The sequence below is a fragment of the Zosterops lateralis genome (genome assembly GCF_965231275.1).
Source record: "Zosterops lateralis genome assembly, chromosome: 8".
NCBI classification, from domain to species: domain Eukaryota; kingdom Metazoa; phylum Chordata; class Aves; order Passeriformes; family Zosteropidae; genus Zosterops; species Zosterops lateralis.
Genome location: NC_139768.1, coordinates 28,442,503 through 28,464,581, shown reverse-complemented (window position 1 = coordinate 28,464,581; position 22,079 = coordinate 28,442,503). Strand labels below are relative to the sequence as shown.

Here is a 22,079-nt window from a genome sequence, read left to right as displayed (position 1 = left end):
CCCAGAACCTTTACTGCCAACTAACATCAAACTCTTCTCTGAAGAAGAGACAACAACTTGTTTTCACATGTCCAAATTCCTTCAAGTTTTAGTATCATCTGTTTCCTGGCATTGTGAGAAGTGTTTTGCACAGCACAATGGTCTCATTTTCAGAAGACACAACTGAACGAGAACAGACAGCAAAAACTGCTTCAAGGCAATTTGGACACATTTCCCTTTTTGCAATCTGAGCTTTCTTTTGTGTCACACCTGAAGTTCTGAGTTCCTTAGTACTCTGCCCCAGCCCTTCCTCCTACTCTCAGCGCTGTTCTAAAATGATGAAAATGATACAATTTATTGTCAAAGAGAATTGTGTTCTTCACAGAAGGCAAATGCTTTTATTCCATGTATGTTGGGGGAGGGGGGAAACCCATAAAGGATATGGTCTTCCATTACTGAGTGTAATTTAGAGAACAAATTCAAAACACAACACCATGTGAAAAGACAGTACTAATACTGTGGAAAAACCAGACTCATCTTGCAGTCATAAAAATTAGAACAACAATTAGAACAACAGCCTATGTTACACATTACTACTGTTGCTCATAATTTTTTTCAGGTGTGGGACAACTGGCTTCATACTTTTTCTTCAGGCCTTTCAAATACACACGCAAACTGTCAGGGTCCAGTCGAGAATTTCTGGCAGTCTGAACCAATCTCATTGCTAACTGGTATGTAGCTCTCTGCTTCATCATCTCAGGAGTGCACTTCTGCCTCTGCTGCTCTTAAAAATATACATACATTAAAATAGGAAATAAATTATGTTCTATTATAAAAATATCAGTATTAGCTATTTTTCAGCCTGTTTTTGATCTCACAATTCTTGCTTTGCATACAAACATTACATCCAATACTCCTTTACCCTAAGGGTCATTTTGTGTTGTCAGCTAACAGTGACCTTCAGTATAATCTTTCAGAACTGGTTCCAGAAATACAAAGTGTAATGAAATTTGTTTTCACTAAAACATAGGCAATGCTTATCCTGTATCCTTTCAGAAAGTGAAAACACATTTCAGTTGTATAAAAACTGTGAAATACAGCATTATAAATTTCTATTACGTACCAAAATTTGTTCTGCAATGTGATTTTTGATTTCTTTTGCATCCAAAATTATGGATGATGGTAGGGAGGACACTTCTGCAGCTTTTAGTCCTAAACATATAAAACAAAAATAAGCATTTTTTAATGTCATTTTTATCTCAACCTGCCATTTTATGTCTTCCAGAATTAACTTAGCCTATTTTTCTAAGGGGTAAAGATTTAATTTTTATTAAAATAATTTTGGTATATTTTCTCTGTGTGCAGTTTTTTGTTTGTTGTGGGGTGTTTTTGTGTTTTGTTTTTGGGGTTTTTTTTGTTAATAAACAACAAGGTTTGGAAAGTTACAAAATAAGATGTCTACTTTGTTTTAATGCTATCTCTGAAATACACCTTGACATCAAGCTACTGCTGGTAACACTGCACAAGGGTAGAAGGAGAACTGTTAGGGGGCTAAAAGGAAAAAAAGGGCATCATGGTGTTGACAAGTTTCTCAGTTCGGTTTTTTAATTTGACAGAAAATACAGAGGTTTTGCTAACTGCACTCAACTATATCCAGATGCCCAGTGGACATGGAGGTAATTTTTCAACTTCTTTGTTGCAAACTGCCAAGCTTTCAGATACTTGGGGTAAAAAAGAGACGTAAATATTTTTTCCTGCCCTAACATGATTTTTTAACTTTTTCCTATGTCTGTATCCCTGGAAAGTCTTTGGTTCACTGGGTGGTTTAATACTGCAGGTTCAAACATGAAAAAGGGTAATGAAGAGTCCTTGCACCCTTTCTTAGAATGTGACTTTGCTCGAGTAAGGTAAAGCCAAGACATGAACACTGAGTATCTAAAGGTCTCCTGTTCTCAGAGATTACTCTCTAAACAGTCTTAGGTTACCAATAGCTTGCAAAAGTCATGTGTAGCTAATTTCTTCTTGATTAAATGTTACCTAAATCAAGGAATCAACATCTGAATCTAGTATCTGGAAACGTACAGATTTCTTTAAATCTCTGTCACTCACTCTTTTCTTTATTTACCCACAATTAATCAATCTATACAATCTATCCTATAATTTATTCTAAAGTTAAAAGAGAAGTAAATCCACTTTTCAGAGAACACTGATGCTTTTGTAGACCCATTCAAAATTGTCTTAGCCTAATATATTGTAAAATTTCTCTCCTTTTTAAAAGAAACTTGATTTCTTTTTGCTAATCAAAAAGGGCCAACCTGCTGTTAACCAGTCATATCACTGCTTATGGCAGACACATTTTTAAGTCTCTCCAGAACATTCGTTCACTTCTGTAAATGCGGATTAAATGAACTCAAGTAGCATATGCTCAGAATGACTCAACTCATTCAAACAGACATGAACCAAGGAGATACCAACATCAGTAAGATTTTTTTTCATGACAAAATAGCACATAAGTTCTTCATACTACCCGAAACTACTATCTCACTACATGGTTACTAAAAACACACAATTATTTAGAACAAATTCTTGATCTGGAGATGTCTGTATATCTCTCTTTGAGAGAGACACAAACTCAAGAGAAATCTGTCATCAGGAAAAATACTGTTAGAAGCCTAATAACTGAAATAGTATCTTGTGTAACTTTTGCCAACTCTAAATTACAGTGGAATCCAATACCGTAGTTCTTTTCCTCTGTGTATCCTTTAGAAAGTGTGTAAGTGTAAGCAATTTTCTCCTTATTTCCAGCACTGCTTCTCACATGTTGCACTTCAAAATGGTAGTTTTCCACGTTGGGATACAAAGAGTCTATATGACATAGTTCTAGGAAATGTGTAGCAAACAGTGTAAATGCCTAAATAAGGAAACGAGAAAGAAAATTTATTTTGGCAATGATCCAGAAAGATTATAATAAATAAGAAAAATTAAATAATACCACAGATGTCCAGGTTTTCCTCCAAAACACTGAAAAGCTGTCTTTACATTACTAAAGCAAATGAAAATCCTTCAGGGATGTGTTCGACCACTGGCAAGTACATTTTTTCCAACTGGGGATTCTCCTGCTCATTTCTCAGTAGAAGGAAAACAGTATCAGAAACAAAAGAAAATCCATGATGCTTACAAAATCTGGCTAGTGTGGATTGGAATGACTGTCAAATGGTAGCTTAATTCTCTCAAGGAATTCTTTATCGAAAATACAAGTGACAGAAAGTATCTGAGCTTTTCAAACCAAAAAACCCACAGAAGTACTCTGAATAAACTCTGAGGAGAAACAAACACCTGGACACTCAAAAGGTATGTAACAGCCACCTGAGGCTGATCACACAACTAGCAATAGAGGTGAAATCTGCAATCCATCTAAAATTGTCTTCTGCTTTTCTAAACAAGTTTCTAACTTCTGTGACCAATTCATAAGTTGTGCAGAACTACCACTGTACTTTGAAAAGTAATCACCAGGTAAAGAAGTTCATTTTAACATTCAAGCATAAAGCAAAACTAAAACTAAAACTAAACTAAATAAGCAAAACTAAACAGACTGGGTGGAAAGATATTGTGACCAGTGTACAGGTTTTAGATGGCCTAGAGTTAGTTTTCTTCAGCAGCTTGTTTTGGATTTGTGACCGAGACAGTACTGATAACTCACCTGCATTTTAGCCACTGCAGAGCAGCATTCACACAGCACCAAAGGCGGCTCTGCTCCTCACCCTGCCCCACCAGCAAGCAGGTCAGGGGTGTTCATGGAGCTGGGAAGGGACACAGCCAGCACGGCTGACCCAAACTGATCCCAGAGATATCTCACACCACACTACATCACCAGAATACAAACAGTGAGGAAGGAGGAGGAAGGAGGGACATTCAGCACCCTGGTAACAGTCACTGTGAGGAAACACAGCATTGCAGGAAATGACTGAACATCTGCCTGCTGATAGGAAGCAGTGAATGAATTTCTTATTTTGCTTCTGCATGTGGTTTTCTTTGCTTACTAAACTGTGTCTTTATCTCAGCCTACAAGTTCTAATCCTTTTACCTTGCTGATCTCCCCCATCTCACTACAGGGAGCAAGCAAGCAGTGAGGTGGTGTTTAGCAGCCGTCGGGTTGAATCACAAGCACCAGTGAACAGAACTGCAGCTTATGTCAGCATGTCTCCTCTACCACTGTAATACTTACTATACACCCCTTATGAAAAATACCATATTTAGCCAAGAAATCTTTGCAAAACTCATGTTAAATTATGAGAAAATACTGTATTTACTTTCAGGATGACAAAACAATTCTAAGGCTTAAGTTTCTTCCAAAACAGAATTACCTTTAAGTTCAACAGATATTCACAGGCAGCATAACAAATGCCAATACCTTCTTCAGGACTGGTACCTCTGCCAAGTTCATCAATAATGATGAGGGATTTATCATTAGCATTTTGTATGATGTACGCCATCTAGAAAAATATTCAAAGTGTTATAATTTCTACATGTTTTAATTAAAAAGGAATTTTTAATTTTGATTCAGATGGAACATAACGCAGAAATTTAAAAAAAACCTCTTGAGATACCGCAATTTTACCTTTTCAAAGCTTTTAAACAGCTGTCAATTGCAATCAAAGACTCACACAAAGCACTCTTTCTCTTTGCCACTGAACTTACCCTCAAAATAGTATCAGTTTGTGAGAGGAAATTCAGAGAGCTTCGGCCCCTACAAATGATACTTGAAGTCTAAGCAAACCCAAAAATGTTGAAAGTACTATCCAAAGAAGTACTGATTTTTACTCACACTGGCATATCTTTCTATTTAAGGGATATCTGGGTTTCTATGGCTTATCACAAAAGAGATGAAGGCTGAACTTTGTTTTTCAAAGTATACTCTTTCAGTGGAAATATACTAGTACAATTTCTATAAAGCTTAACGGTAAAAATGGGCCTTGGACCTGGAGAGCTATATTTCATACCTCTTTCATTTCCTTCATGAATGTTGATGAATTTGTTTCAATATCATCATCCATACCTATTCTGGTAAAAATCTGCTCTGCGATTCGAAAAGAACCATACTCAGCTGGCACATAAGAACCTACAAAGCAAGTAAAATACCAGTTTCTCTCATCACTATGACATTTGCCTGAATACATCACTGGAAAAAAATTTACTTTTACACTTGATTTTTGTGCACAGCAGAGAATGCATCTTACTTGATAAAGTTTAGTAAGATTACATTCTACCATTAACTCATAAGAAAAAAGTTATTATATAGATATGATAACTAAAGAAGCTTATCAGTGAAACTTTTAAGAAATCGTATGCCTGAAGGTGTTGGATGGTCTAAAGGGATGCAAAAGAAACAATAAACTCTAGGATTGTTTTACATTTCTGTGGCCACTGATTTACTAATCCCGAGAAATGACAGTTTCCCAAAATCAAGATTATGCTGCCTTTATCTGATTTCAAAGCATAGTAGTTTTACTGAATAGGAAAGAACAGGAACCTTTTGCCAATAACTTCACAGTCTGCTTTATTCATATTAAACTCATGTTCTTGACAGCAATTACTCAAGAACTTGCAGTTATTGGGAACTGAAGCCACAAATGCATGATGGATAAATTTTATTCACCACTGCTAAGTACCTTCATTCTATAGTTAGGTCTTTGACTTGGGCTACCAGACTCGCTTTTAAGAATGAAGTAATGAGGAATTCCTGAATATAGGAATGAGTCTCAGACTTTACAAATACTGGATTTCCTTTTATAATCTTAGTAACAGAACCTTGCAGTATTTGTTACTAGTTTTATTTGAAGTAGTTGATTATTTATCTATTCATTGTATTTGTCTGGAAATGTGTTTCTCTATGTAATTTAGGTATGCTCAAGGTCATGTGTTTCTTTTGGATGGCTAACACAATGTGCCTGACCAGCATCCTTGAAGGACATTCACTATCAATCTAGCATAAGGTACTAGATTGGGTTTTGGTGCTCCAAAGAACTAGGGCATGCAACTGTCCTCCTCTGAAGATAAACTGGGGAGGCTTCAAGATGCACAGATGGGGCCCTGTAAGTTTCCAATGGCAGATGAAAAACCTTACGGTTGCCTCTGTCAGCAACACAAGAGCTGATAGAAGAAAATGGGCTACAAATTACCTGTTATTTTATTTAGATATATTGTTATTCTGGAAGCTAAATCATTCAACTTTATAAATATTTTTAAGGGGAGAGGGAAGATGTGCTGCAGATGATTAATATTGTACACTCTTACTCACCAATCTGTGCCATAATTTGACAAAGAGCAATTTGTTTCAGGTATGTTGATTTTCCACTCATATTTGGTCCTGTAAGAATGACGAAATTGTTGCCCTCTGTCAGGTATGTGTTGTTAGCCACAGGTTTTTCCATAGCTATCTTTTCAAGAATGGGATGCCATCCCTGCTTGATTGCTAAAGTATCAGTAAATTCTGGACGAACTAAATGAGAAAAAAAGATGCAAACCACTGAGGAATTAGTGTGGGAACCTTTACATTATTAAACTAGTATGTTTTAAAATAGAGTTAATTCTTCCAGAGCAGAGCTCTTGGGAAGAATCACCAGCTACTTTCAGGTACAGATTCTGATTACCATGCAAGCCTTCATGATTTAAGACTACAGAACGAAACCCATAACTAAAACTTTATTTCTAAATTAACATTCTGTGGTTTTGTTCCCTAGTAAGTAGGGCTGGACTCTAGTAATAAAAATGCAAAGAGCCAAAGTATTTTTATAAAGTACAAGGGTTGTGGACTCCTGTTACTCCTACATCCTGTTACTTCTGTATTTGCATGGTAAACAAGAGAGTAGCATTCTTTCTATTTTTGTTATATGTTACCATATCGATTACTTGGGAATGTACCATGCCTACAAAGGTCCATTTGATGCTGGAACTATCTCTATAAATTTCTATCAGAATATAGTTATTTTCTGAACCAATTACACATGGCTCCTCTTCATCTACCAGCATTAACAGGAACAGAAAAAAGCATAAACAGAGAATGTCTGTAAACTTCAAGCTTTTGAACAGAATATGCTGAAACTACCTATTTTGAAAAGAGTGACTGGGAAGGCTTATGGCAGCTAACTAGCAGAATTCAATTTTGATGAATGGAAGCAGAAAGAATATCAGCCTAAAACTGGCAAAGACAGACCAGAGACACTCATCTGAAGACTACTGAGACACAGAAAAAGAAATGGAACCAGACAAAACAGCCTGTTTATTCTCTATCAGAAGGGTCTTTATCTGCCCCATAACAGAATCAAAGAAGAAACTTACCATAATCAGAAAGAGTGCAGGCATGGGCAAATGAGAGCAGCATATCCAGCATAGACACAATGTCCGATAGCTTGTATAAGCAATGAATGTGCTCATAGATCTCATTCAGCAGTTTACACACAATTCTGAAGTAAGACACAGCACATCCTGTCACTTTATACAACTTACAGAGATAAAGGAACTATAATGTTCATACCACGTACATTAGGATAAAAGGTTGCAATCACGTCTACCAGATGCAAGCAAATATATAAATTTCTTTGAAGTAAATTAAGATCTTGTACCATCATCTCATCCAACATTGTGCTGATCAGACACATGACACATACCTCAAATACCAATTGCTCATATGAAAGCTTCACGCAGAGAATGAACTGAAAATATAGCTATGGGATCAAGTATGTTTTATTAACTTGTGAAATGCGACTTTTAATTCCCTTAGACTTTCATGTTAGAAAAACCCTACATGATTGCTAGAAAGAATTTCCATTCAACTGACAGGTAACTATACTTACTAAGTTGTGAATTGGAGAGGAGAGCAACATTACATGCAGCAAGGACAAGATATAGAAATAGACAGTTCTACTTTAAATATAAGGAACTGACTAAAAGTAACAATTCTGCATTATTGATGCAAAATTAATGCATTAATTGTGCCATTTTGTGCAGATAATTTGCCTATAAAATTTTTACAGGATGACCATTTCTATTAATAAATACCAACATATTTGCAATCATGTTTAATACAATACACAATTCATGGAGTTTTTTTTGTCTCAGGAAGTATACTTGAACAGTATAGCTTAAGACTATTTTAAGCCATAACTTAACAGAAAAATAGCTTTAAAACCCCATGTAATTAGCTGATAATTGAAGAAAATAAATGTACTTAGCAAATATTAAATAGTTTTAACAGGTCTTACAAGTAGGTCATGTGATATATTTCTCTCAGGGACTCCTGACATCTTTCATTCATTTTTATTAAATCTGGTGAAGTGAAGCTATATGTGTTTTTCATTTTCGTGATCTATGAGGAATTTAAACCAACAATAAGAGCTTGCCTTATTATCACACGGAAAAACAGCATCTAAAAACCAAACTGGGAACCATCTAAAAACCAACATAACAGCATTTAAAAACCAAACTGGGAGAAATAAAAGAGAAAAAACAATGCCCAGTTTCATTTTTACTATATTTTTTATGAAAATTCCACTTAAGATAACAATTAGCAAGATATACAGCTTTATTCTTACACAAAACATAACTGCATGCACTTGCACACTTTTGATAATATAACTGAATATAGGGTAGTTATAAAAACATCCCAATTGAAACTTCATTTACTTCTAAATATCTTAACTGAAATTATTTTATTGTTGTTTACTGTATAATATGCACTTTATTAATCTATTACATATCACAAATAAAGTATACAAATATATTATGCTGAAACATATTTTGTACAGATACCTTTGTAAATTCTGAAGGAAGCTCGCCATTAGGTAATATTGAACAATCAGCATTCATCTGGATAAAAAATCCACGAGCAGAGCTGAAACTTGTTTTCATTGGTAGGCTGTACTTTTCTGCAAGTTGCATTATCATACCTACATACCACATACAAAGATTTAACCCAAATCATTTACATTCATGTACATCTTGCCCCTCCCACCCCCCACCCCCCACCCCCGTGCTGGTGCAAAGATGGAAACTGTTCATGGAAGATTTCAGAAATACAAGCCCAGTACCATCTGTATTTTTCACTATGCATGAATGTGGGATTAGAATAAAACAGGAAGACAAGTGCTAAAGTTTCTGATGCCCTTTTATGTTTCTGACTATATGCTAAGCTAGGATGCTCCTTTAGCTAGAAACCAACAATTTATACTAAAAAATCAGTTCCAGAAGAAAATTTTGTTCTTCTGTTTTGACAGAATGATAAACAGGAAGATTACTAAAACAAAATAATGCACATAATGCTAAAACTCCTTTTGTTCATATTTTCCAACTCTTAATGCCTTAGTCCACAGATAGATCAAGACTGCCTAAAATATAAAGAACAAAGAACTCAGATATTTTAAATGAAGCTAAAACAAAGATTTACATGTTTTATGCAGAAAGTTTTAGGTGGAGTAATTCTCTTCTATTACTTCAACTTTTTTGCACTTTAAGAGGATGTGGACTAACAGAGCTTTGAATATAGGAATCATCATGTAATTATTCAATTTTATTAAAATAAAACTGATTTTTTTTTCCAGAAATGGAGAATCTCAGTTGCTTATCAATGACAATCAATTCATACCAATACTAAAATTTTTTTTGACGTATGAGAAGGTTATAACACATACAATTACATGGCTTCTGTATGTCAAGTGCAATGTACTTTAAACTGCAAATAAATACAAATTTTAGTTAAGAAATACCTGCTATATCATCAACAATTTCTGTGTATGTTCTACGAGCTATGTCAAGGAATTCACTGACGTTAGGCTTAACAGCGTAGCACTTCTGGGTCCTCATACTCAGACATCCTTTTGTGTATCTTGTATCATCATTAATTACAGTTGTAATCTTTTCAAGCATAATTCCAAATCTGCAGTATCAGTTGTATCACTAATTAGATACATATTACTTTATGAATGTTACTTGCAGTATCATCCCCAAACTACAAGCAGCAGTATTGCAAATAAGTGAAGCTACTTTTAAACATTCTACTGTTAAAACAAAACACTACATTTCATTTCTATTTTCACCTCAGAATGAGCTATTGACTGTACCAAAGTCTGACTAGAAGCACTATTCACGCCTTTGGGAAATGTAAATTATTTCTCAAATATATATTTTTTTAAAATACACAACACTTGATTTTTGCATTATTATGGAGACTCTAGGATACCACTACTCTTGTCTTTTCAGAATTATTTCTAAGGCAGTTCAGTTCAGCAGCAGCTCCACTATCATAGCTTTTATGCCTGTATTCATTAGTTGAAAATTAGATTTTCTGACAATTAAAGTCAGCTTTAAGCAAAAGAATTGAGCTATACCCATAACTGTAAACAAGCAAAAACAGCAAAGCAACACCTTTTATCTTACAGGCACTTTTGAGATGAGAGTTTCTAACACAGTGGTTAAGTATTATGATAAATACCTTGTATCTTCAAGAGAATTGTAATAAGCCCTTAGCAGCTGTGCATTGCAGCTTCTTAAAGCAGCCTGTTGAAGATTAAAATATGGACATGGCAGTTACTTCTTTTTGCAGCCTTTTTAAAGGACTGAAAATTTTGAGATGCAGTGAAGCTAATCAGCAGTTGTGCAAATAGTCTGTGGAATCTGAGCAGGAGTTTCAGTTAAATGTTTGTTATATAATCAATTATTCAGGTAATGGTAGGAATCCTGCTTTTCACAGTATAGACACAAATGCTATTTCCGATTGGTGTTAAGAATCAACGTACTATGTTGGAAGTATTGGGTTCTGTAATTATATTCTTTTTTTACTTTTTCGATCCCTCCTGACTTGAGATATTCTATGAAATTTAATAAACTGCACTTCATAAAAATAAGGACAAAATGGTCTGTACTTTATTAAAAAAACCCCACCAAAACAAATAAAAAAACCCAACAAAAAAACAACAAAGACCGCTTACTTTCAGAGGCTCCACAAGTTCTAAGGTATGCTTCAGGTAGATTATATTAGTTATTTTTGATTCAGCAGTTTTAACCTGTTGAAAAATTTTTCCAGTATTGGAGGCATTCGTATGACTGTTCTAAATAGTACTTAAGAGCTAGCAGAACTCATGTTCCTAACAGTAACAGGCCATTAAGGAAATAACACAGATAAACATAGATTGCCCATGAATATAGGAGCATGTGAAATCCCATGTGAAATCTTTTCTCATTCATATATAATTCACATATAATCTCTTTACTCTTGTGACCGAGGGCATCTCTTATCTTACAGTCATATAAAGGGTTTTTCTGTAACAGATAGAACTAAACAATACTAAATGGGTGAATGGAAGAATGCTAATCTCCAAATAAATATGGGCTCTCAGTCCCATGAAGGAATCAGATCAAAAGAACTGATGTGGCCATACATAAAAAAGTGGTAGTGGAATGGATCTTTCACTAACTAGTTCTTACAGGAATTTTAACTAAACTAGGGTTAAAAGGCAATCTCTGCACATGATACACTTAAGCTCAAAGGCAATAAATGATTTCACCACTGACACAATCTTTCAAGTACCACATCTCAGCAAGACTGGATCAAGCACAGTTTTTGAAGTGTAAGGCTTTTGTCCCTTGAAGTCTCCTTGAAGTGCTAGATGTTATTTATGTAATGAATATGAATGTTTTTTCTTAAAAAGACAATTGGTCCCTCCCAGAAACTCATGCTTTTTCCTAACTACTTTGTAACTGCATGGCATAACCTGGAGAGAGAGCAGTTATTAAAAAAAAGTTGACCTTTCCAAACCTATTTTTTAAAGTACTGGAATAGTCTGCTGTTGCCCGGGGAGGTGGTGGAGTCACCATCCCTGGTTGTGTTTAAAAAAAGACTGGATGTGGCACTCAGTGCCATGGTTTAGTTGAGGTGTTAGGGCATGGGCTGGATGATCTTGAAGGTATCTTCACCTAAGTGATTCTATGATTCTGTGTGACTAACAGCCTCCTTAAGATGAGAGAATGCTCATGCTGAACATACCACTGATAAATTTAGTAACTGGAGCTGTAAGCTTCTCAGATGTGCATCTCATCTGCTGAGTGGTGGAAGGTTTACAATGAAAACTTTTATGGAGAGTAGGAATGAAACACACTGAATTACCTAATCTAGTATTTGATAGAAGCAACTGAGCTAGCACTTGAATAAGCATGTCTGTTGCATGAATACTAAGCTCTGCTATACTGGAACCAGTCAATGGTGAAAACATTGCAGTAAAAAATGTTTGGTGTATATGGTCCTATGCATACATAAAAGCATCCTGTGTGACAGTTTTAGTCATACACATGAACTCACGAAATTATGTTACACATTTCTACAAGGAAAGCTGGGAGCAATAAACATTCTAGGTTTTGATTATGTCATTAAAGAAATTTATCTGCATTTATTACTGTCCTGTTTGAGTCTGTACTGGATTTCTTTAACTAGAATTAGACAAATCCTTTATCTAAGCAGGTGAATCAGCATCTGAGAAGACACTGAGATGTGAATGAGTTGTGAGTATCTAAAATGCTGGCACACAAGCATAAACATAAGGAATCATCAAAAGCAGTGGCAGAAATATCCAACTCAAGCACAGCAGGCAAATGTAACCTTTAACACCATGGTTTCAATATGCTTAGTGGAAACAAAGTTGAGGTTCAGTAACCTCAAGCCCACTGTAGTTAACTGTTGGGTCTGGTGTCAATCAAGATTCACCAGTGAAGTACATGTATTCATTCAATTTTGGTATTTTTTTTATGTGTGTTAACATACAGGCTGATATATGAGGCATGATCTGATGAAAAAATAATCTAGCTTTTAGACATAACAGTCACTAGGACTGTAAGTCACTAAACACTTTTTTCATTTATGTGAAGAAAATTCCTCTCATCTGAGTATCGTTGAATAAAATGTACACTTATGAAGAATAAAGGTGGGGAGTGATGAAAGAGCAAACATTTTCAGAAGTATATTTGCATAAATTAAGATGAATTATAAACATCACATTTATATGTTTCATGTTATAGACAGATAATTGATTTTCCAAGGTGTATTTTGAAACATACACTATCCTGCTTTGGAATCTGTACCAAAACTGAAAGCAGTTGTTCTGTATCCAGGAATTTTGAGATAACTGTAAAACAAAAAGTATACACATCAGAAATTAAAGTGAAATTGTAAGAAGATGTATTTTCTTTGAAAGCACAGAATTACTTAGCTATACTAATGCTAATCTTTTCCTTACATTCTATTGTCACAAATTGCTTACAGAGTAAACACTAGCTTAAAAATAGCTAGTATCTGAAGTATTTTGTTGTAATTATACTTACAACTTACTATGTCTAAACATGCAGTGATTATTGTATAGGTAGACATCTGTCAATTGGGAAATACTTTTTTTCTTAGATTGAATTGTATTTCTCTTGTGACACTTATAAATATTATATGATCCAGTTTCAGGTGGACTAATTCTAGTATTGTATTTACCTTTCTCTGGACCAGACATTTTAGGAAGCAATAGGAAAAAAATATTTATATGCAAGTATTACTTAAGCAATGTGTTTGCTTTTTCATTTATATATTATATAATTATATATATATAATTATATACATTATTTGTATACATCAAACATAATGCATACCCAGCCACAGAGGTAAAGAGACAAATTCCAACTCTTTTAAAAAGCTGTTGGCTCACAGACTTCTATACACTTTATCAGAGAAATTCAACTTTTCTAAGCAAAATACTTGAGAAAACTATCACTATGATTATACAGATTACTTAAAAAAATTACATACTCACTATGTTACCTAACAAACCTTTAAAAAATACTTTTCAAACATACTGAGTCACACTACATACTTTCCTATATTAGAAAAAAAGGTTTTAAAATAAGATATAGTAGTAGGAGTTCCAAAATAAATTATTACCTGCTTGAAGACCAAAAAAGAGCTCCTCATCCTGGAGTAACTCCTGAACACAGTCCAGTCTTGTGTTAATCGTTTCAGCATCAACTAGAGGTTCCAGGATATTGGATCTAAGTTTTCGACTTCCACCAGGAGTTTTAGTATAATTTAGAACACCAAGAAGTGTGTGACCATTCCTTTGAAAATAAAATAGATATGAAGAATATATGCACCAAAGAAAGAGATGGCAAGTGTCAGGAGATATTTACATGCAAGAGTATCCTACAAATCTGAGGCATGATTTGCCAAGCTCATCATCTCCCTGTTTGCCATGTATATTACATGAACTACAGCAGTTTAGGAAGCTAGGTAATTCAATGCAATTTAATATAATACTAGCCCTCAATTACATAAGTATAGAAATACATTTGTACCTACTATTGTATTCATAGTAGTATTCCACTGCTACTGCAGTGGTAAAGTTCACATTTTCTCTCTAAAACAAGCTAATTAAAAATGAACAAATCAACCCTACAGAAGGAGGCAAATTTTCAAGTTATAATCAGAGATCAAACACTAATCAGAACAATTTACCTGAAATATATCTCTATATATTTTAATAATAGTTTTAAATACTTAGAAGTCAAAAAGAGAAATAATTTTTGGCTTTATTCTTTCAAAGAACGTATTTCAGTCAATACAGGAGCTAAATAATAACATGCTTATAATTTGTAAGTATTAGTTTCATCTTTCTGGCTTTTACATATCCCAGGGTCTCACACTTAAGGGTGATTGCATCTATGTAGAATAAGCCATCTATAATATTTACACCTGCTACACAGTTAAACAGTTTTAAAACCCTGAAATCTTCTATGCTATTGGCTGGAAGAAGACCTGTGAAATACTGGGGCCCTAACAACAAATTGATTTAAACCAGAACTTGAACACTAAGATACAAGTACACAAAACAAACATGATGAAGATGGATATATAGTTACATAGGTAGGTAGACAGACAGACAGAGTGAGCAGAAACACCCTGAAATACCATGGTATAAAAATGCAAAGCAATAGTCAAAAGAATTTAAAAAAAAGGGGAAATTCAAACTCAGCTGTATTAAGGGTGCCTTTACTGTACGATGCAATCCATGACAATGCTTAAGTGGAACTCTACATTTGGGAGAGGATCTACACTGCCGATCTTTAGGCAACTGAGGACTTATTTCCCTGCACAGTTTAATGAAAAAGACAAGTCCCTCCAGAATCAAGACTGGCACACAATTTGACTTAGGTATTTCTGGTTAGCCTGTACTATTAATTTTACCTGCTGATACATAATACAAAGATATCTAACCAGGGTGTGGGGGTAAGATCTGTGTAATAAAAATAGCTATGTTTGGCTGATTCAAAATTGCCAATGGATCAGCAAAAGTTCTGCATCAATGATGCTAAAAAAACACCCAGAGAAACTTAGAGCAGTTTACTGTTGCTCAGCTCCTCCTTCCTCTCAAAACCATCTGTTGTGCAATTAGGAACAGAGAAGGATTTTTTCAGAAAAATATTGCTCCAAAAGTACTTTCCTATGCAAGGCATTCAGTGGTTCTATTGTATCTCCCCAAGGGGAAAGCTCTTTTTACATCAGGGTCATTAAGTGGACATCTAAACAGAGGTGGATCTCAGAACCTGACAGGCAGCAAAACACAAGTTCCAAGTACTTCTCTTGCTGAAACCAGAAGTGTAACAGTCTGGAGAAGGTAAGCCTTGAAGCTGCTTCTGCCTATGAGGCAACTAACTCCTGATGAAGGAAGTGCTCCAAGCATTGATCTCAATGTGGAAAACTACCATGCAATCAATATCACATTGCACATTCCCATCATAATAGAAGTTACTTTCTTTCCCGCTATTAGAGCCAAAAGAAAACAAAACAATCTTTCATATGTACCTTATGTAAAATTAATAAAATGTAGGTGTTTTAATCCAACATAAGAAACTTGCAGAAATATTGCCTCTTTCATTTCATACTTTGTGAAATTTTGCATAAATAAAATTTTAGTCTGAATAAAGCATACACATCAATGTAAAGATGATTATGCATCATCTCTTTCTACCATTCACTTTAGGATTTCCTGTGCTAGAAATTTTGTGCTGAATTGTAATATATTTCTCTGTCAAAATATTTTTTTTAGAAGCTCTGACTGGTATGCAAGTTCTCTCATATAGAAATAAATATAATGGTCAGCTCTCTGACACAAATGTCAAGGAAACTTAGTGAAATCCATCTTTATAAAATAATAACTTGGAAAAACTATTCTTACCGAGGATCTCTGCTATTAATCACTAGTTCAAGATTTTGTGCTGATGACGAATCTATCATAGCTGTTTTTTCACTCCCCTGGAAACGCACCTTTAGTGATTTAGGAGCATAAACGGCGTTTTGCATAAATTCAACATATTTTAGCAAAGCCGCAGCAGCTGCAAGACAGTAATACCTTGGAAAGAAAGAATCTGTTATGAATGTTGAATACTGCTACTGAAATACCACAAAAGTAGTGCACTACAGAAATAACATTCATACTACTGTGGCTTGGCAACTACTGTGATTGATAGGACTGAAAAAGCAGTATATTTAAAATATGCATAAACCCATGTCTAGTGAACATATATTCATACAAATCAAATATTCATAAATGTTTGAGTTTCTGTACACTTGACAACCTACACTATATTACTGATACAGTGAACATACATATTTCAACAGACACGTGACTTGAAGACCCTGGTCACCAAGTATCAACACTTAAAATTGTTGATACATAGAAAATGACAGCTCTTGAAAGGTATCTTTAAGGAAAGAATGAAAAATACGAAGTGGAAAACTGAAAACTCAAAAAACCATCCCACTATGTAACAGGCTTTCTATTTATATTTCTAGATATATCAGAAACCCTGGAGGGCAAAATAAAAAGCTCTGTTATGATTTTCTAACATTTGCAACATAACAGACATATGTAATGAGTACATAAAATGATTTTGTTAAAAACTCATCTGGACACAATATGCTTTTCCTTATTTAAACATACTTTGACTGGACCTCCATGAAAACGGTGCAAAACTCAGATGCACACAATTGTTCTATGTACTCCAAACCCTTTGTTTCATTGAAGTATTTTCTCTGGACAGTTGTAAAAGTCACATTCTGGAAGATGGGGATGAAAGCAAATAGTTTGAAAAGTTACATCAGAGAGACTTCTGTATTTTTCTAGTGATGTATTTCCAAGAAATCTATCAACTGATACAACCTGTCTTCACAGAAGCATTTATTCTAGCTTACTAGCACAAGTAGGTCAATGTAACTGAAGGTGTGTGATGCACAAGTGATTTATTTGAGAAAAAGAGAAGAGAGGTCAGGAAGTAGAAGAGCACTCATGAAGAAACCATCAGCTCTGTAGGCATGAAGTAATTCAGGTAGTAATTAACAGGTTTTTTAAAGGTTCTAAGGCTTTAATACTCATTAATTACTTATACTAGTTCATCTCATCCTCTTTTACCCTGATAGTGCTCTTTTTCCTATTCCGTGATAAGTCACATTGATTTATCAGGTTGAGAGAACGAGGGAGAAACAAATGAGAATGCTTATTTTTTAATTTCTGTATCTTTCCTAGGTTCGCTATTACTCAAATTACCCAATGCCACAAATTCAAAACTTTCACCTTCCATCAGCAATATACCTATCTCTGTAACTGTCAGTATTAGAAGTGGCAGCATGGGAGCTCCATTTAGTTTATTCACTATCATTCTAAAATTAGACCTGAAAATCATACAAAACAAAACCTGTCTGCATTTATTAAAAAGTTGCATAAAACTCTCAAATCAACCATCATATAAAAGTGATCAGCAAGAACTCTAAAACATTGAATGAAATTTTAGATCTTACCTTGAAATGTTCAGTTATCAGACTGAACAATTTTGTTGTATTCCCTACATCACAAGCAGTGTTTGACATTATTATTTCTAGTGGTGTTAAAATCTTGAGTTTAGTAATAACCTGAACAAAAAAAAAAAAAAAAAAATTCAATAAAACTATATAATCTACAATATTTTAGATTATAATGAACAGCAATAAAAAAATACAGAACCCTTGTATTTTAGAATCAGTTCAAGTTTGAAATTTTCTGCTTACTGCTGCACTAATGAGTCAAATTCATTTATGTAACCAATGCCAAAACTATAATTACTCTATCTCACACATACACATTTATGCAGTTCTGTTCTCAGAGTTCTTTTGCACAATGAAGAATACTTGCAAGTTCTACTACCATATACTGCCCAGTGCTCTTCAAAATGAGGCATCTCAGTCCCACAGACAATGTATTTTGCAGAAAGGCTATTTTTCTTTTGAAAAACATTCCTTTTTAATATCTGAGGCACAGTATGGAAAATAGGAGTCTTTTCAACACTGCATTTTCTAGAACTTGTTGCTTCCACTTCTGAGAAATCTCTTTCACAGACTAGAAATTTAATTTTAATTTAATTAGTCATAAGCTTTTTTCAAGAAAGTAAGTCACAATAATTAGCCCATAAAATACCTTGGCGTAAGTTGTATTGTCTGCAAATTGTGATAATATTATCTCAGGATTTTTTAAATCTATACTGGCCATTCCTACTTCACCTCTGGCAAGTCCTCTTCCTTCTATTATAGCTACAATAACTGTTGCAACAGTATGAGCAGAAACTGAAGATGAAGATGTAGCTGTAAAACATCATAACGTATATATTCGGTTACATTCAAAACAGATCAATGAAAGATTCATCAAGGAGCATCACGAATGATAGAGCAAGGATGAAAAAAATATACAGATACATGAAAGAATCATTACCAGCTCTGTCTTTAAGAACAATAAAGACTGAACTGATAATGATTAGTCAGACTGTGAATGAACTAACTTTAAGTGCCATTACTTCTGCATTACCAGAGCACATATGACACATATGACATGGCACCAGGCATCACTACCCTGTAACACCAGTTTGCTCATACAAAGCACTGCAAAATGTACCATCAGCTAATGTGCAAGTGTTCTGAAGAACTATTGTTCTATTCCTCTGAACATGTCAACATAAATACATAAAACTTGCATCAAGAAACTTGAGAATTACGTTATATATTATGTCCAATGCATTACAAGCCTAAAAATAAACCCTGATTAGAGATGTGCATGAATTTGGACTCTTTAGTGACCACACTACATGTCCACAAATATAATTTGATTTTGGACAATTTGATAAATGTCTGAATTTTAACTACAATGATAATTCATACATGAATGCAAAGGAAGTAGCAAGAGCCTGCAATGCTAAAACATCTTCTCAGTATATAAAGTAGTATTTTCTTGTTGGCATATTGTTCCTTGGCAGCATTCTCTGTGGTACAAAACACATTGTGTTTTGAGTTTATTTTAGTATCTTAACATATCACATTAAAAATTAAAGTGTTAAATAAAATAAACTCAGAAATGTCAGTTGGACTGTTTCCTCTAAGAGCTGTTAATCTTACCTGAATATCCCATAAGAGGGGTATAGTTTCTGCAACCAGATCTCCCAGATGAGAGAGGTGTTTTCCCCACATATGAGCTATCCAGACCTCGCATAGAGGAAGAACTCGTGAGATTCAATGTGTCAGCATTTTCTACACAAGAACTCTTGTCCCCAAAATATGATTCTGAAGGGAAAGAGAAATAAGTAAATTATGAAAACAGCCACAACAAACTTTTATCCAGAAAGCAATATACAAAAAACAGCTTTCATTTTTTATTAGGAGAGATATCAAAAAATGCCTTCATTTTTTATTAGGAGAGATATCAAAAAATGTCATTCTATGAAAGCTCTCCAGAATATAAAATGAAGTAAAAGTCAGGCTGCTTTGAAAACAAGCTTGGATTAATACAATTATTTTCTACAAAGAGATTACCTGCAGTGCCAATAAAAACCCAGTGACTTACATTGTTGAACTGAAATAATACAACAAAAGTCACTTTATTAAGTATCATTTCATATTCTAATGAATTCTAGATTTATGAAAGAATGCTATAAATCAACTTTATCTCACATTTGCCCATCATTTGAAAAATCATTACCTAAAACTGCACAAGTGTTTATGAAAACTCTTTATTAAAAGCTGAGCATTCCTTTTAAAATACAGGACAATAAAAACAACCACTTGGGAATGATAAGCCTTTGAATTGATGGGGATCAACTCTCAGAAATCATTCAGTACTCTGGGATGTATTTATTAACAGCATTTTTTTTACACATGTATTTAAGATTTACCTACATTTTTAAGTGCTGCAAAATATCTTTGTCTTGGAACACTTTTAAGTTCCAATAAATTATTTAAGTAATTTACTAATTTTTTTTATTCTCCTGAGATGACTAAAGACATCTTTAATCTAGTTTAGATAACTGCTATTTAAGATTAAAAAAAGAAGAAAATATGAAGAGCATATCCACTTTAAAAACTCCAAGTGTTATAAAACATGCAAACACAAATATTTCTGTTTCTTACATTACAGTAAAAACTGACACACAAGCCAAAATACTTAAGTATTGTTTTTAGATGCTCAATTAACTGCATGGCTCTATCAAAGTTCACTGATACAACAATATCTTTGGTACTGGGGTTTTGGAGTTTGGGTTTTCTGGAGGGTGAGGTGGGATTTTCTTTGTGTTTGGTTGGTTGGGAGTTTTTTTCATCTTAAAACTGTGACAAGCGATAAAAATACTAGCTTAGACTCTTTGGTTGGGAACTTCTTAAAGAGGGGACACATAAGCATTGGAATGCATACTGATAATTTTGTAAAAATTGCATTCCCTTGGATTTTGGTGTAAGTTCAGTCAGAATTTTGGTGGAAGAGACTTCCTGTAGAAGGTGCCGAATCTGGTATAACAGGGGGAAAACAGTAATTTTAAAGACCAGATGAACCAAATCCTAAACCAGTATGTCTCAAACCCAACACTTAAATCATGCCTCATTCGAATTAGCATTCTATCTGGGTTCTTTTTAGGATTCCTCAGTAATACTATATATTACCAAAACCCATTTTACCTAATTTCTAATTTATACATAATTTATACACATGTACATCAGAATTCACTGCAGCACGTGTTAAAATAATTTCCAACTCTTTTCGTCTGAAAATACTGTAATTTTAAGGTGTTTTTTGGTGGGTTTTTTTGGTTTTTTTTTTTTTGTTTGTTTGTTTTTTTCCCTGTCTGCCAAGATACAGACTTTGATAGTAGATTTTTGTAAAGGATGGCAAATAGCAGTATCGAATTACAGGTGCACAACATTCTTACCGCACATCGAGACCCACAGGCACCTAAAGCTATTCCAAAGGCCGGGCAAAAAAATAAAAACAAAACAAAAAGCAAACACTGTGCAGCAATTCAAACACATTTATTGGTCCCGCCAGAAAAGTCGGCTACTACTATCTAAAGAAAATAAGAGAGATTTCTTCAAAGAAGTGCAAGGAACGATTTCCATCGTTCTGGCCGGCTAAATGAGAAAGGTCCTTATGACTGTTAGTTGCTGCTGCTCCATCTCAGCAAGGACCACTTTTAACAGGAACCCGACCCGAGCAAAGAGGGCAGGAGGATAAAGAACCAGATAAAGGCCCGGGCAGAGAGCGTACCTCCCCTTTCGGACACCGCCGCCTTCCCCGCGCCGCTCCTGGCGGCCCGGCCGGCTGCGAGCCCTCCGCCGCTGGAGGAGCCCCCGCTGCTGGAGGAGCTGTGCGGCGTCTGCAGGAGTCCCAAGGTGTAGCGGGGCGTCTGCAGCGCCCCCTCGCCCACGCCCGGCGTGGAAGAGCCGCGGCCCGTGTACGACTCCGAGGATGCTGAGGCGGCCGCCCGCCCGCCCGTGCCCGCCATACTTGCAACGCCTCAGCACCGCCCGCGCCCGCCGCCCGCGATGGCGGCACCGGGCCCCGCTGTGAGGGCACCCACCGCCCGCGATGGCGGCACCGGGCCCCGCTGTGAGGGCGCCCACCGCCCGCGATGGCGGCACCGGGCCCCGCTGTGAGGGCACCCACCGCCCGCGATGGCGGCACCGGGTCCCGCTGTGAGGGCACCCACCGCCCGCGATGGCGGCACCGGGCCCCGCT

At 35.4% G+C, this 22,079-nt stretch overlaps 1 protein-coding gene across 1 annotated transcript; it reads right to left on the bottom strand.

Annotated features, from left to right (window-relative positions):
* Nucleotides 1–572: 572 nt before the first annotated feature.
* On the bottom strand, nt 573–21,846 carry MSH4 (mutS homolog 4; the record flags this gene model as incomplete). The annotated part of the gene is made up of 20 exons (XM_083866854.1): nt 573–758; nt 1,103–1,191; nt 2,716–2,890; nt 4,344–4,472; nt 4,980–5,098; nt 6,278–6,478; nt 7,318–7,442; nt 8,241–8,344; nt 8,788–8,924; nt 9,741–9,910; nt 10,466–10,530; nt 10,962–11,036; nt 13,081–13,148; nt 13,946–14,118; nt 16,236–16,409; nt 17,001–17,116; nt 17,855–17,965; nt 18,507–18,670; nt 19,475–19,639; nt 21,609–21,846. 20 exons carry the CDS (start codon nt 21,844–21,846, stop codon nt 573–575), a joined length of 2,784 nt encoding a protein of 927 aa, XP_083722980.1.
* Between the last annotated feature and the right edge of the window lie 233 nt (nt 21,847–22,079).